General features: G+C 38.3%; 1 protein-coding gene across 4 annotated transcripts in view; it reads left to right on the forward strand.

Annotated features, from left to right (window-relative positions):
* Positions 1-14,554, forward strand: part of LDAH (lipid droplet associated hydrolase) — a 99,366-nt gene that overhangs the window by 20,172 nt on the left and 64,640 nt on the right. For all 4 annotated transcript variants that reach the window (XR_012122577.1, XM_073216019.1, XM_017666942.3 and 1 more), the window contains one exon: positions 5,304-5,447. Coding sequence is in view for 3 of the 4 variants with exons in the window: in XM_073216019.1 (XP_073072120.1) it covers positions 5,304-5,447 (144 nt within the window). In the remaining variant the exon portion in view is untranslated. The remainder of the gene's footprint in view (positions 1-5,303; positions 5,448-14,554) is intronic.

Raw genomic sequence — 14,554 nt, forward strand, 5'->3', positions numbered from 1 at the left:
AAATAGCCGGTGTACTAGGAGTGAGGTCTACAGGGCAGAAGATTGAGCTGGAGAAGAACTATGAGAGGTAGGATGCTTTGAGTGTTAACCATTTCTGGCTAACGAAAAGGTCTAGACCTGTGATTCTTAAAGCTGGTGTTAGGAGCAGCAGTGTTATCTGAAAACTTGTTAGAAATGCAAGTTCTTGGGCCCCGTCCCAGATTCTCTGAACCAGAAACCAGGGATGGGCAATCTGTGTTGTAACAGGCCCGCCAGGAGAATGTTATGCACACACATCACACTAATCTTGGGTGTGGCAGTGAAAATTAGTTGCTAACTTTAATTTACATGAACTTCTTTGAATTTGATCAAGGTGATGAATTATAGGAAAAGGTGTTGTCTCAGGCAGTCCACCCAAATTTCAAAATTACCTTATCAGGGAGTGACAAGTGAAACTGTCACTTAAGGGTCAAGATTTTTCAGGGAACATGTGAGAACAGCTAAAATGTTGATAGAAGTAGATGGCTTCAGTCTCAGAGGATGATAGGTGGTTACAGTAAGATGAACTAGGAAGTGGAGCAGAAAGCTGTCCACTTCCCTACTTAGAGGTGTTGGTTCTTTCACCCAGTTGTACTAGGTGTTAGGAATACTGTGTTGCAAAAATCTTTGCTTTCATTGAACTGTGGGAGGTCTCCTGCACAGGCTTGAAAGGAAAAACCCGTCATAGGGGAGAGCCAGGTTGAAGAGACGGTGAGAAGATTGAGGGAGCGTTCAGTGAGGACAGTGAAGAGAAAAGGAAGCTTAAAACATTTGTTGTTGTATAAAGTCTTGTTTTATAGTGATTTGACATTTTGAGACCATGTGTTTAGTCTCCTGGTATTCTTTTGTGTTTGTCTGTCTGTTCTTACTGCTGCCCTTGGCCCTTTTCCTTGGAGGTCATGAAGCTGTAGGCTGGTGCTGCTCATTAATTTGTGGGATTCAAAACGGTATTTCATTTTGGAACTAGTCTGTTTATACCATGGGGGAAATTAAGATGGCAGTATTTCAAGGATCATTAAGCCACTATAGACATCATGTTTAGCCCATCTCTGATAGACTGACATAACATTTCATTTAAATCATTTTGCTTTTGCAGGTAGCAAAATTAATTAATCACTTCCAAGTTAGTAATGTTAATGAGGACTGATTTATTAGAATTCACAGATTAAGGAACTTTTAAATTAGTTTCATGGTATCTCTAGTGAACCTTTGTTGTAGAATTTCTGTTAAGTAACAGGTTCCTTGGACTTTCTTTAATAGTGAAGTGAGCAAAGGGAGGTAATTTGAGAACTCACTATAGAACCTATTCAAATGGCCACATGGGAATAATAGAATCATGGATTTGTCTTATTGTGGGTGCAGTGATTGGAGATGGAGAAAACAAGCTCAGTAGACTAGCCCAAAGTTCTCTCCACCTGGCAGCCTTCTATATAGATGCTATGTTATATTAACTTGATAAATGGAAGGTTTTGTCCCCTACAGGATTAACTGGAAAGCATAAACAATTGCAATGTTGAATAGTTATTTATTTATTGGCAATTGATGTCTAGAGATGGTCACCACAGCCTCTTATACACTGTTCAGGCACATTTGACTATGTGTATGTTACATGTTTATCACACATTTTGATATCCTTTGATAAAATGTTTTACTTGGCATATCTATATTGGAATATTTTCCAACATCCCTACACCTGGATACACACACACACACACACACACACACACACATATATACATATATCTGATTTTAGTTGCATAAACAAGGCCCTTTTAATTTTCCTTGTGGTTTCCTAACCAGGAAGTTTAATTCATGGTTCATAAAATGTAACATAAGCCATAACGTTTAAGTGGTGAAGTATGCAATGACATTTAAATGAATTGCATTACATTTTCCACTTCTATCTCTAAGTTGGATCCTCATGTTACTGGCCATTACGGACTCCTCTGTTTCTTCAGGAGCCAAGCTCTGTTTTGCTTGCGGGCCTTTGCAACTACTCTCCTCCCGTTCGAGTATTCTCTTCCCTCAAATTTTTGCAAGGTGGATTTCTTCTCATCTTTTGGGTCTTAGCTAAACCACCTCAGACATTATTCCCAGGCTACCCTAATCTCTTCCCTTCTCTATCACATGATCCTATTTATCCTTCATAGAAGTTATGACTCTCTTGAATTATTTATTTAGTTCTGTATATATTCTCCCACTAGAATATAAATTACAAAAAAGCCCTTATCTGTCTTGTGCCTAACTCAGTGACTTCTTTATACTAAGTGGTGAATAAATAATTGATAACTAAAAGAATATAAAAAAGAAGCTATGGTGCTAAATAGAATCAGTGAAAATGAAATAGTTGGCATTATCATTTACTTGATGACAAAATAGTGAATCAGAAAATTTCAAGGGGGTTGCTTAAGATATTATAGTCATTGAAAGAAAGAACTCAGACCTAAATCCAGAGCTGGGAGAAAAATTTGTTAGAGCAGTTAGTTATATTAATTAGTATGCATTGATTTTATGTATCCTGTCATTGTAACCACTGCATCCAAATCATGTAGTTATTATCTTTGGATTCTCCTTACTGTTAGGCTAGTTTTAACTTGTAAACTTACAGAATATTATGTGTCAAATTTATTCACTAAAAAAATTAAAAATACATAATAGTAACTATAGCAATAATAGCTACCATTTACTTGGCACCTACTGCGTGCCATGTACTGTGCAACCAGCTCTCCATTCATTATCCATAATGATAATGTCAACTACTTGTAGAGCCATTATAAGATTAACTAAAACAAGGTATGCAGAAGATCCTAGACCAGGTGATTATGTGTGTGTGGTTTTTTTTTTTAATTCAGTATTAATATTTCCTTTTGTCACCTTTCAGTCATCAAATACTTTTTGAGAACTTACCAACTATGTGACCTTGGGCTTGTTATTCAACCTCTCTGTTCCTCAGTTTCCTCTTACCTAAAAGGGAAATAGTAATAGTACATAATACTACTTCATATGAGGACTAAATGAGTTAATAAATGTAAAGCACTTAAATACTGCCTGGCATGTATTAAGTTATAGCACTGAAAAATATTGACTATTACTATTTTCTAGCCATATAAAGAAAACTATAGAACTTTGCTGAGAGACATAAAACATTTGAATATGAGATTAAACACATTCCTAGAAGATTATACTCAGTGTCATATCTTTCTAAATTAGTGTATAAATGAGATGAAATTTCGATCAAAATTCTGAAGAGTTTTTTAATAATTGAAACTGGTGAAAATAATTCAGAAGGGTATAAGGTCAGCCTTGAAAATTTATAAAAAATAAACAGAAAGAAGGGGTTTGCCCTGCCAGTTACTGAAACAATGAAAAAAAATGTAGTAATCAAGACAGTATGGTGCTGGCAGAGGAGAAAAGGAAAAAATACATGGAATTATTTGGAATCAGAATTAGCAAGCCAATGTTAGAAGTCAGTATTGGATCGGAAGACATTTCAAATCAATGCAGAGAGAATGGATTATATAAAATGGTCTTGGGACACTTGGCTAATCACTTGGAAAGAAATTGGATGGTTACTTTGTACTTTATACTAAAAAATATTCCAAACTTATTGAATACTGAAATATAAAATATGAACCCATACCATCCACATCCACCATAGACGTCCCAGCCCCTGTGCTGGCACACCCCTCCTTGTTTCTTTTCCTGTGGCTGCACAGGGGCCAGTTAACTGGCCAAAGAGCATATTACAGCCTTTGAGGAAGTTTCCACTCGATTTAGCAAAGATGGCACAAGCACCTTCACAGAAAGGAATTTGCAGCTTTGGTGACCAGGTCACAATGCAACAGAAGCAAATTAACTGTGTGGATGATAAGGCCAGTCATATATGAGTCATGGCTGGACACCGACGACAAGTTGGAATAGCTAACATTTACACAGCACTTGTGTACTGAACAGTATATAAGTATTTTATATATATTAATTCATTTAGTTCTCATGTGAGGTAGTATGATTATTTTCCTCATTTTTGGACAAGGAAACCAAATCCCAGAGAGGCTATGAAACTTGCCAAACATCACACACTTGATAAGTGGCAAAGCCAGGATTCCAACCCAGGCAGTCTGGTCAAGAGTCAGTGCCCTTAACCACTTTGCAACACTGCCTATCTAAGAAACTAAAAGATACAGACAATGAAGAAGAAATCAGTGATGTTTGACAAGAATGGCAGAGGTTACAACAATGCGGGAAAACTATGTCATGTAATTGCAAAGAGGAGAAGATCTTGGCATGAGGAAATAGATAAATTGGAGAAATACATATTTATGGAAAGGGACCAGTATGAAGACATTATGCAGGTGATGATTACAAAGATGAAAACCCCATTTCACTGTCTTTTCCCCCTAAAAATATATCAGATTGACACTTTTTTAAAAAGTTCTTTCCTTCTGTTTCTCTACAGCAAACTCCTGTCAAAGATACCTTCTGTACACACACAAGACAAAATCCACATGTATTAGTTGATGGTCTTTTTCCCAAAAGATCGAACTATACATCTGTTTACAATATAAGTACTTATGATAAATGACAAGGAAACAGGAGGCTCCTTAAATTCTTTTGTGAATGATTTGTACACTGACTTGTTTTCATGCAGTTTGGTAACTGAACATAGTCAGACTTCAAACCTTGAAGGGCCTTATAGACAGTATTAATGATTTAGACTCTCCAGATGACAAGGGGAAGCCACTGAAAGGTGTTTAGCTAGAGTACTGCCATCATTTGATTTGAGGTTTGAAGATTTCTCTCTGTGTACTCTCAGTTTCCAAGGGGATAGGAATAGAGAGAGGACCTATTATGAGGCTGTTGCAGGAAACCCAGTGGGAGGTGATACTACTAACAGAAAGAGGTGGACAAAGTTGAGGTGTATTTTGGAAGCCAAGTTAACAGGACTTGTTGGCTAATTGAATGTGAAGAACAAAGAGAAACGAAGAACGGCTCCTGGTGTTAGGACTTGAGTACTTGGTCTATGATTGGTGGCTCCATCTACTGAGTGAGGAACAGGTAGGAAGAATTTATTTGAAACAGTTGGAGAACAAAACAAGAGCAGACATTTTCTAAGTGATCATTCCCAAACTTAAGGTAAAGGATATTAAAATTGAGATATATGTGTAAATGTTACCAGATTTACAGAGGAAAGTGTTAGGAAAAATAGATCCTTTCTTCCAGTCTGCACATCAACTTGGTTGAGTTTATTGCTTTGATTAATCTAAGATCTGTGTTTCTTTTCTTAGGTAACCCAGGATTTTCTGCCTTTTATGTGCCATTTGCAAAGGCTTTGTACTCAGCAGTAAACAGACGCTTTCCAGTTTGGGTTATCAGTCATGCTGGGCATGCCTTGGCCCCCAAAGACAAGAGGATGCTTACAAGCTTGGATGGTATGTCTTTATTAACATCTACTTTCCTTTATAGTGAGTTGGGTGCTATTGTTTCTGGAAAGTCTGTTAAGATTAAGAATTACTACACCAATGGAAACCTCTGCTTGTGGCATCAGTCCTATGATACCACATTTTGGTAATTTTAGGATTTTGAGAGTTGTTTTAACTCTTATGTAGGTAATCTTCTATAAAACTTGGGCAGATCAAACAGTTTGTCTGGAACCTGCCCTCTCTAGTAACCACCTAGGAACTGACTATTTATTGATCAGGCACTATATTTTCAGGGTTGTGCTAAGAGGAATGGTGGAGAAAAAATATTATAGGTCATGGTCCTTATTCTGAAGAAGCTCTCACTCTAACACTTAGAGAATGAGTAAGTGATAAACTCTCATCTGACCATGTGAATACTTCAGGAGTGAACAAAGGAGAGAACACAGTATGGGTTTGAATAGACTTTGTAGAGTAGACGAGTTTTGACAGTTGAGTAGAATTTGGATTTGAGGGGTGGAGGTGGGTGCATAGGTGTAACAGGCAAAAGGAGTAGCCCAGCAGGGGGAGAGACAGGAGGCGTGTTAGTGCCAGCAGGGCCGGACTGGGAGGAGCCCACCTGGGGGACAGCGAGGACTCTCATATTCCACATGTGTTAGGCTGCTGGAAGCCTTTCCCGGAGGGAGTAGTACCATCGACATGCAAATTACCTGCTTTTAATTTATGAGAATTCTAGCATGTTCACTCTTCTAAAAAATGAAAAATGAGAGGAAAAAATAAAATAAAACTTCTCTGTAGACATTCCATTCAAGGGCCATTGTCTTCTGTTATGAGCATCTTCTTGTATTTACTGAGCAATAATAGGGAAACCATGTGTGGGTAGGGAGAGGAAAAGGAGCAGGTGATATGGGAACTCTGTATACTAATCTGTTCTGATTTTCTATAAATCTAAAGCCATTCTAAAAAATAAAACCTGTTAATAAAAAAGTGTTGGAATTAAAAAATAATTACATTTTACATTTTATCATTATACTAGTCAGCCAGAACAGCCGTTAAGAAAAACATAGACTAGAAAGCTTAAATGACAGGAACTTATTTTCCCACGGCCGGAAGCTGAACGTCCGAGATCGTGGTTTCATCACGGTCGGGCTCGGGTGAGAGCCCTCTTCCTGGCTTGCCATTGGCTGCCTTCTTTCTGCGTCTTCACGACAGATAAGAGAGTGGGAGAGGGAGAGCCTCAACGAGCTCTCTGCTGTCTCTTCTTACAAGGACCTTAATCTCGTTATGGGGGCCCCACCCTCATGACCTCCCCTACCCCAGTTAATCTCCCCAAGGCCCCACCTCAAAAATACCATCACCCTGGGGGTTACAGCATCATCATAAGAATTTTAAGGGACAAAAACACTCAGTCCCTAACAGTCATGAATGGGAATGTTACGTTTTGGCATTGTAAATCTGATCACAGGTATAGGTCAGCATATACAGATGACATTGCACCGGAGCATACAAGTTACCTCTTAGGCATTTTTTACTAAATATTCAAGTTTTAGTAGCAGCCTTTGGTCCATCCTCAGAAGTATTAACCAACAGTTTTTAGGAGATGGTCCTTTGAAGCCTTGATCCTATTGAATAGTGAAGGAAAAGTTTCTCTTCCAAGTGAAATTTCTTTCCACATACATGAACATATGCAGGTGTGCTAAATTTGTAAGAATTCCTTTATTTGAGGAAGTGGGTGACCATTAAGAGGTGATTCCTGTTTTTATCCATATCCTATTTTTGACTGTTAACTGGACCATATGTCCAAGACAGGATAGTTACTGGAGAATTTAGGAAACAAAATCCCCCTCGTGAACCAGAGAAGATACTCTTTCGTTCCGAAGTCAGTATGGAATTTGGTTCTCTTTTCTTTTCCCTTCTGAAGCCAGAGCTCAAACTCTTCATGTATCATCTCACCAAGAACATCTCAAGCCCCTGGCTCTTGACCTCTCCTCTTAATTCGCAAATGCAGTAGTGTAGCTCAGCTTCCTGAAATGTTAGTTCTGGTTCCAGAATTCTGTGAATTTTAAATTGACTTTAACATCACATGCCAACTCTTGAGAATGGAATTTAAGCCTCTTATTTTTCTTAGTCCCACTTTCTCAATGTAATCATTTTCAAGTACCTGCTGGGAATTTGCCTCTTTGATAACATTTAGGGAAAAATAACACCTGTGCTTAAACAAATCTTTTTACAGTTACATTGTTTATTGTTAGGTAAAGTCATCACCCATTCTAACTGTGTCTTTTTAAGGCATCACACATAAGATTACCTTTGCTTTGGCAAACTATCTACTCTCTGCTTAAACAGTTTCCACTCTTAGTGTCCAAGCTTTAGGTAAACAAGGTCATCCAGACTTTGTTTCAGTACTTCAATAGCTTAGATTTCTTCTACTACCACCTCTACCTACTTTATCTTTTTTACTTCCCTAATTATCTTCTATTTAGCATGATAGATCTACAAAGTCAGTGCAGTACTTATTATAATTTCATTTAGAATTAAAGCAGCACAGATTCAGTGTAATCCTTATATAAAATCCTACCAAAATTCCAGTAGAAAAAAAATCTTAAAATTCATGTGGAACCACGAAAGGCACCAAATAGCCAAAATAATCTTGAGAAAGAAGAATAAGAAAGCTTCACACCTCCTGATTTCAAACTATGTTACAATGGTAATAATCAGGCAATATGGTACTGACATAAAAAAGTGAACAGAACAGAGCAGAGAGCCAGAAATAAACCCACACATACAGGGTCAGCTAATCTTTGACAAGGATGTTAAGAGTACGCAATATGAAAAGGATAGTGTCTTCAATAAATGGTCTTGGGACAACTGCTGTCCATATGCAAAAGAATGAAACTGAAACCTTATCTTACACCACACACAAAAACTAACTTGGAATGTATTAAATACTTAAATTTAAGACCTGAAACCGTAAAACTCTTAGAAGAAAGCATAGGGAAAAAGCTCCATGACTTAGGTCTTGGCAGTGATTTTTTTTGGATATGACACCAAAAGTAGAGGTAACAAAAGAAAGAATAAACAAGTGGGACAATATCAAATTAAAGTATCTGTAGAGCAAAGAAAACAACAAAATAAAAAAGCCTGCAGAGTGAGAGAAAATATTTGCAAACTATGTATTTGATAAGGGAATAATTTCCAAAATATATAAGGAACTCATGAAACTCAATCACAAAAACTAATAGCTTGATTTTAAAATGGGCAAATTTTTCCAAAGAAGTCGTAAATGGCCAACAGGGATATGAAAAAAAGCTCACATCACTAATCATCAGGGAAATGCAAATCAAAACCACAGTGAAATTCACCTCACTTCTATTAGGATCGCTGTTACCAAGAAGAAAAAATAACAAGCATTGATTGGCAAGGGTGTAGGGAAAAGGGAACCCTTGTACACTGTCAGTATGAATGTAAATTGGTGCACCCACCATAGAAACAGCATGGAGGCGCCTCAGAAATTAAAAACAGAAATAATCATATGATCTAGCAATCCTACTTCTGTGTATATATCCAAAGGAAATGAAATCTGTACTCCCGTGTTCACTGCAACATTACTTGTGATACATGGATAATTCCAAGATATGAAACAAGTGTGTGTTGATGGATGAATGGATGAAGAAAATGTACACACACATGTAATGGAATATTATTCAGCCATTTAAAAAGAAGGAAATCTTGCCATTTATAACAGTATGGCTGAACCTGGAGGATATTACGCTAAGTAAAATAATCCAGACACAGAAAGATAAATACTATATGATGTCACTTATATGTGGAATCTAAAAAAGTCAAACTCTGAGCCAGAGAGTAGAACGGTGGTCACCAGGAACTGAGGGGTGGGAGAAATGGGGAGATGTTGGTCAAAGGATAACAACTTTTCAGTTGTAAGGTGAGTAAGCTCTGGGATCTAATGTTCATCATGGTGATTATAGTTAATAATAATGTATTGTGTAATTGAAATGTGCTGAGAGAGTAGATCTTACGTGTTCTCACTATAGCAAAAAAGAAAAAAAGTAACTGTTCCCTCAGTTCCCAGCCTTCTGGTGGTGGCTCCCTCAGTTAGGAATGCCTGCGTGCTCACCCAGGCACACATCACCAGTAAGGAGCTCCACAGATGTTTCCCTCACCAGTAAGGAGCTCCACAGATGTTTCCCTCACCAGTAAGGAGCTCCACTGATGTTTCCACAGATGCTCCCCACTGGGCTGGCTCTTGTGGTTATAGATGATCACAGGACACACTTTACCAAGAAACTATCAGGGAACATTGAGGAATAAGATTATCACTCAGTTCCTGGAGGATACATTTGGGGGTGGGGTGGGGCACAGACTTGGGGCTCTGCCTTTATCAGGGTCCTAGGGTGGGATGTCTAGGGTTTTGCAGGTTTGATGTTTATTGGCTGATTTAAAGCATAAGAACTGGAATTAGGGAGTGGGCAGGGAGAAGCGAGCCACACTGGCAGTCAGCTCTCTGGGGTACCCAAGGCCTTCTGGGGACCTTTATGGGTGGAGGCAGCCTAGTTCTTTAGCTGGTGGTTTTGCTAATAGCTGTGCAGTACACCTGTGGCAGTGTGTTTATTCAACATGGTGTCTTTTGAAGTGGATGCCTAGTCAATCAAAAGCTTAATGTCAGGCACTCAACCCTGCACTGTGTGAGGTGATGGGTGTGTTAATCCACTTGATTGTGGTGGTCACATGTATGCTTCTATAAAATCATCACATAAAAACAATTATGTTGTACAACTTAAACATATATAATTTCTTTTTGTCAGTCATACTTAAGTAAAGCTGGGAAGAATTTTAAAAAATGGATGATGGTATATGTGGTCTTATTACATATTATTCTCTGTAGTTTTATGTATATTTGAAAGTTTCCACTATTGAAAAAAAGGTTTTAAAGAAAGAGGAATAACTATAGAATCTTAGAGCTAGAAGCATCTACATCAAATCCCACCTTGCACCTTTATTTTTCAAGGAAGTAAAGTAAGGTGCAAGGGGGCTAAATGGCCTTCAACTAATGAGTAGCAGAACCTAGACGAGAAGCCAGCTCTTTTGACACTGAGGGCAGTGATTCGGGTCCTGTTGGTAGGTCACCTCAGGTGGCTAGTGCAGAGTGCTGATGAGACCAAGTTTTCAGATTTAGTTACCCTTTGAGCTGATTCTCAGATCAGACCTTCCATGGTCACAGGTTACCCTGGTCTGTGACCCTTTTCCTGCTATGACTTGTAAGGGGGCAGGGTAGGTAGAGTATTGATGAAACAGTGCAACTCATGGCAAGTGCTTGTATAAACACCTCAAAGCACCTCTTTTCATGGTGTCTTTTTCTGTTTATGTGTGTTATGTATCCCTCCATTAAGGCAATTTACTTGAGAGCCTTTTACACCTTGCTTAAAGACTAGGGTATGCTTTAAAATGTAAGCAAATATTGATTACCTAGCAGTAAAAGATTTTAAGAGCACTAGTGAAGTGAAACTGAATATACAGATTTTATTTCCTTGATTAAAAACATCTATTTCAGCACCATAACATTGAAAGGTGACTGAAAGTAAGTAAATCATATGGCAGATACTTGCTCTACTGTGAAATATTTTAAAAGGTACATCTTTGTTGTTTTAAGTTCTTTCTCCATGTATGCCCAAAGAGATTTTTGGATTCAATGCTGTATGTAGTTTTTCCTGCTTAAAATGTGCTTTTCCTATCTTATGTTGTGTTTAGAAAACAGAGGTGTTAAAAGGATTCTTAGAAAACAGGCTTGTTTAACATGCTAAACCTTCCAGAGCTGCCAGCTTACTGTCCTGTTACCTTAACTCTGGCAAGAGAGGAGATAATCCAAAGACAGAGGGCACTGGGCAGTAGTGGACATACCCGAGGCTACCCAGTGAGGGATAATAACATTGTTTGTCGTGCTCAGACTTCATGGTTCGCTAACATATCTCATTCCTACATTCTTACCTTGGGAGAAAGGCCATCCCTAATTGAGAGAAACTAGGTATTGAATTACTTAATGGGAGCAACGTCTAACTCAGTTATCACATAAGCCCTTAAGTCACACTGAGGACGAAAGCAAACATTTGAACAGACCATGAACTTTGAAAGCTGAAAACAGATTCTAAAGGTGACCCTAGATGAGGGGGTTCTCAAACTTTGGCATGCACCAGAGTCACCTGGAAGATTCATTAACACAGATTACCAGGAGCCACCTGACTTGCTGATTCAGTAGATGTGTGGAGTGAGACCCGAGAATTTGCATTTTTAACAGGTCCCAGGTAATGCTGCTGGAGGCCCTGGGAGCACATTTTCAGAACCACTGCCATTGATCTTCACCAGTAACGAACACTGGAGAGAGAAACAATTAGAAAGTATCTATTATGTGTTTTAATTTCCTGGAATGTATTTAATTCTTGTTCTAAATTGACATCTTATTATTTGTAACTTTGACTATCCTTATTGCTTAGGCTGCTTGTGTACTATTGAATTAATAACCTACTAATTAGAGACTGGTTCCCTTGCTACCTAATGAGAACAGTGCCATCTAGAGGCATTAGCCCAAAGGGCCACCACAGGGCCAAAGGAAGCTGTGGTTTCTAGGGAGCTTGGAAAGGTAACTTATCATCATGGAGGATTTATTGACATTGGCAACCTACTAGGTTATTATGGGCGGTACTTCAGAAGTATACAAAGAAACAAATCCCAGTCTCTGTCTTGCAGGTTAGGGGCGCTCCATTTGTGTTCTGAGTAGCCCAAAAGTTCTGTTAAGGGCAGGTGAGGAGGCTCTGGGCCTCACTAGGACTCCCATTGAACCAGAACAGTTCTGCTTTCATTGTTTCCCATATTGGAGGTTATGTTTGCAAATGCATGCCCTAGTAGATTGCTTTGGATAAGCAGGACAGATATATTATTCATCTTTCAAGATTATTGTCCTAAGTAGAGCTTTTCCGACATGCAAAATATGTGTGAAAAATGTGTAATCATTGAGGGAAAGGACATAAACTATAACCACACATCAAATGTTGAAACTATGTTTTCCTTCATATTAGCACATGTTAAAATTATGAACAGTTGGAAATAATATTCTAGTTGCACCACATTATCACAGTCATAAATTGAGTATAATTGGGAGAACAGATGTTCACCAATGTCAGGAAGGGGTAATTCCAGGGAAAAAAAAAAGCGTGAAAAGAAAATTTGAGGAATTAGAAGTATAAACTCTTTCTGGCTTTAATTTAATGTAGAGTCAGCTTACTTGATGGCAGATTCATTATCAACATTTTTAAGTAATTTGTTCAAAAAGTGTAACATAAAAGCTAGAAATCTTAGTGGTTTAGTTTCAGCTGATAAAACATTACCCAAAGAAGTTACACAATCTTTAAAATAATGATGAATTTGGGTCATGCTTATCCAAAGAAACAATACACCACTCCCATTGCAGCCCTCAAACAGAAAGGAAGAGAGAAAAACCAGTAGGGCTTTCTCTTGCCAGGATGTGATTGGCAGAGGACAGTGGAGGTAAAGTGGAAAGACTAGATGGGCCCAGGGCAGGAACAGTCAGTCAGTCAAATCTTGGGGCTCATAGTCCCTAGAAATAAACAAAATGTCTCTGTGAACAGGTGGGAAGAATCAGAAAACCAAAGGGCAGAACAAGGAGAGGAGTTAAGGATCAAGCATATCATTAGAGTCTCAGTGAAGACCAGCCGGGAAGTAGGGAGAGTCGCGTTGCAGGGGCGTCTCTACACAGACCGGTCGGCGCCCCTCCCCTGTCGACCTTTAGATACCTTCTCCCTGCTCACACTGCGGAGTCCTGACCCCTTGGCCATGTTCCCTGTCATCCTTAATCTACTTTCAACCTTCCTTTCCAACCTTATTTGTTCCAGCTCCCCCTGTAACCACTGTGTCCAGAATTACACCTCACTCTTCTATGCCGTTTGTTTTATTTGCTGAGGAACGTTACGTTCTCCTTGCCGAAGCAAGCAATCTCTCTCCCTACCTTTCCCACCCCATATTTTCCCCATGCAGATCATTGGTTTGGGTCAAGGAGAGAAAGCATAATTGATAGATCCTAGTTTTCACCACCAAAATTATTATTTTGAGAATAATTAAAAATTATAAGATATATTTGGGGTTTACAAAGTTTTTTGCTTGTTTTTTAAAGATTGTTTTAAATAGTGTGCCTGCCTACCGTCCCCTCACCTTGAAGGCTAACAGAGTCGTACCAATATTTAGACACAGGGAGCTTACAAAATACTTACGGAGCTGGGAAGTTGAGGCCTAAACTCTGAGAGTGTACTTCCACATCAGCTTAGTAAACTCGGGGGATAGTTATGAAAGGAAAGCCTTTGTGTTGGTGAATTAAGTAAGCATAAAGAATTAGGAACACTTCTCATCCCCTGTTTGGCTAAGATTTAGCCTAAATTAGATAAAGTCCTTTGTCCTTCTGTATTCTACTGGGAGTAATAAAGAAGTGAATGGTGGTTTCCCTATAAAATTGAAGTAAGTAGCTAGGAACAGCATTACCAAAGCACTCTTAATTAAAATTTCTTCTTTTATTTTGAGCAATTTTTTGGAAAATATTGAGAAGTACAAACAATTGTATAAGAGTCCAAGATTCTGTTCCTCAGTACTCTTGTTGATAGTTAACACTATGACATAATTGCTTCAGTATTTTTTGTTAATAAAAAATACTGCTTCAGTATTTTTGTTATTTCACTTATTAGTGAAATAAAACAGTGCAGAAAAAGTCCCATCTTTTTTGTGTCCTATCTCAAGTTCTACTATCATGAATTTGGAGTAAAGTTACATATATGTAATGATGAACAACATGATATTGTTTTGTGTTTTAAAAATTTCGTCCAAAGAGTAAACTGTACATTCATCTTACTCAGAGCATTCTTTAAAATATGAAGTGCTACGTTTAGCCTTTTAATCTCCACTTGCATATTTTTAATTAAAGCTAGTGTTAAGATACAGCTGTGTAGTAATGACGGGCAGGATGGAAGAGCTTCCTAGCTCAGAAAATTCTGATGTGAGGTTGAGATTTACTGTGTACAGACTCAGTCCTAGCAAAAGCCTCA

This window comes from Manis javanica, chromosome 1 (assembly GCF_040802235.1).
Source record: "Manis javanica isolate MJ-LG chromosome 1, MJ_LKY, whole genome shotgun sequence".
NCBI classification, from domain to species: Eukaryota; Metazoa; Chordata; class Mammalia; order Pholidota; family Manidae; genus Manis; species Manis javanica.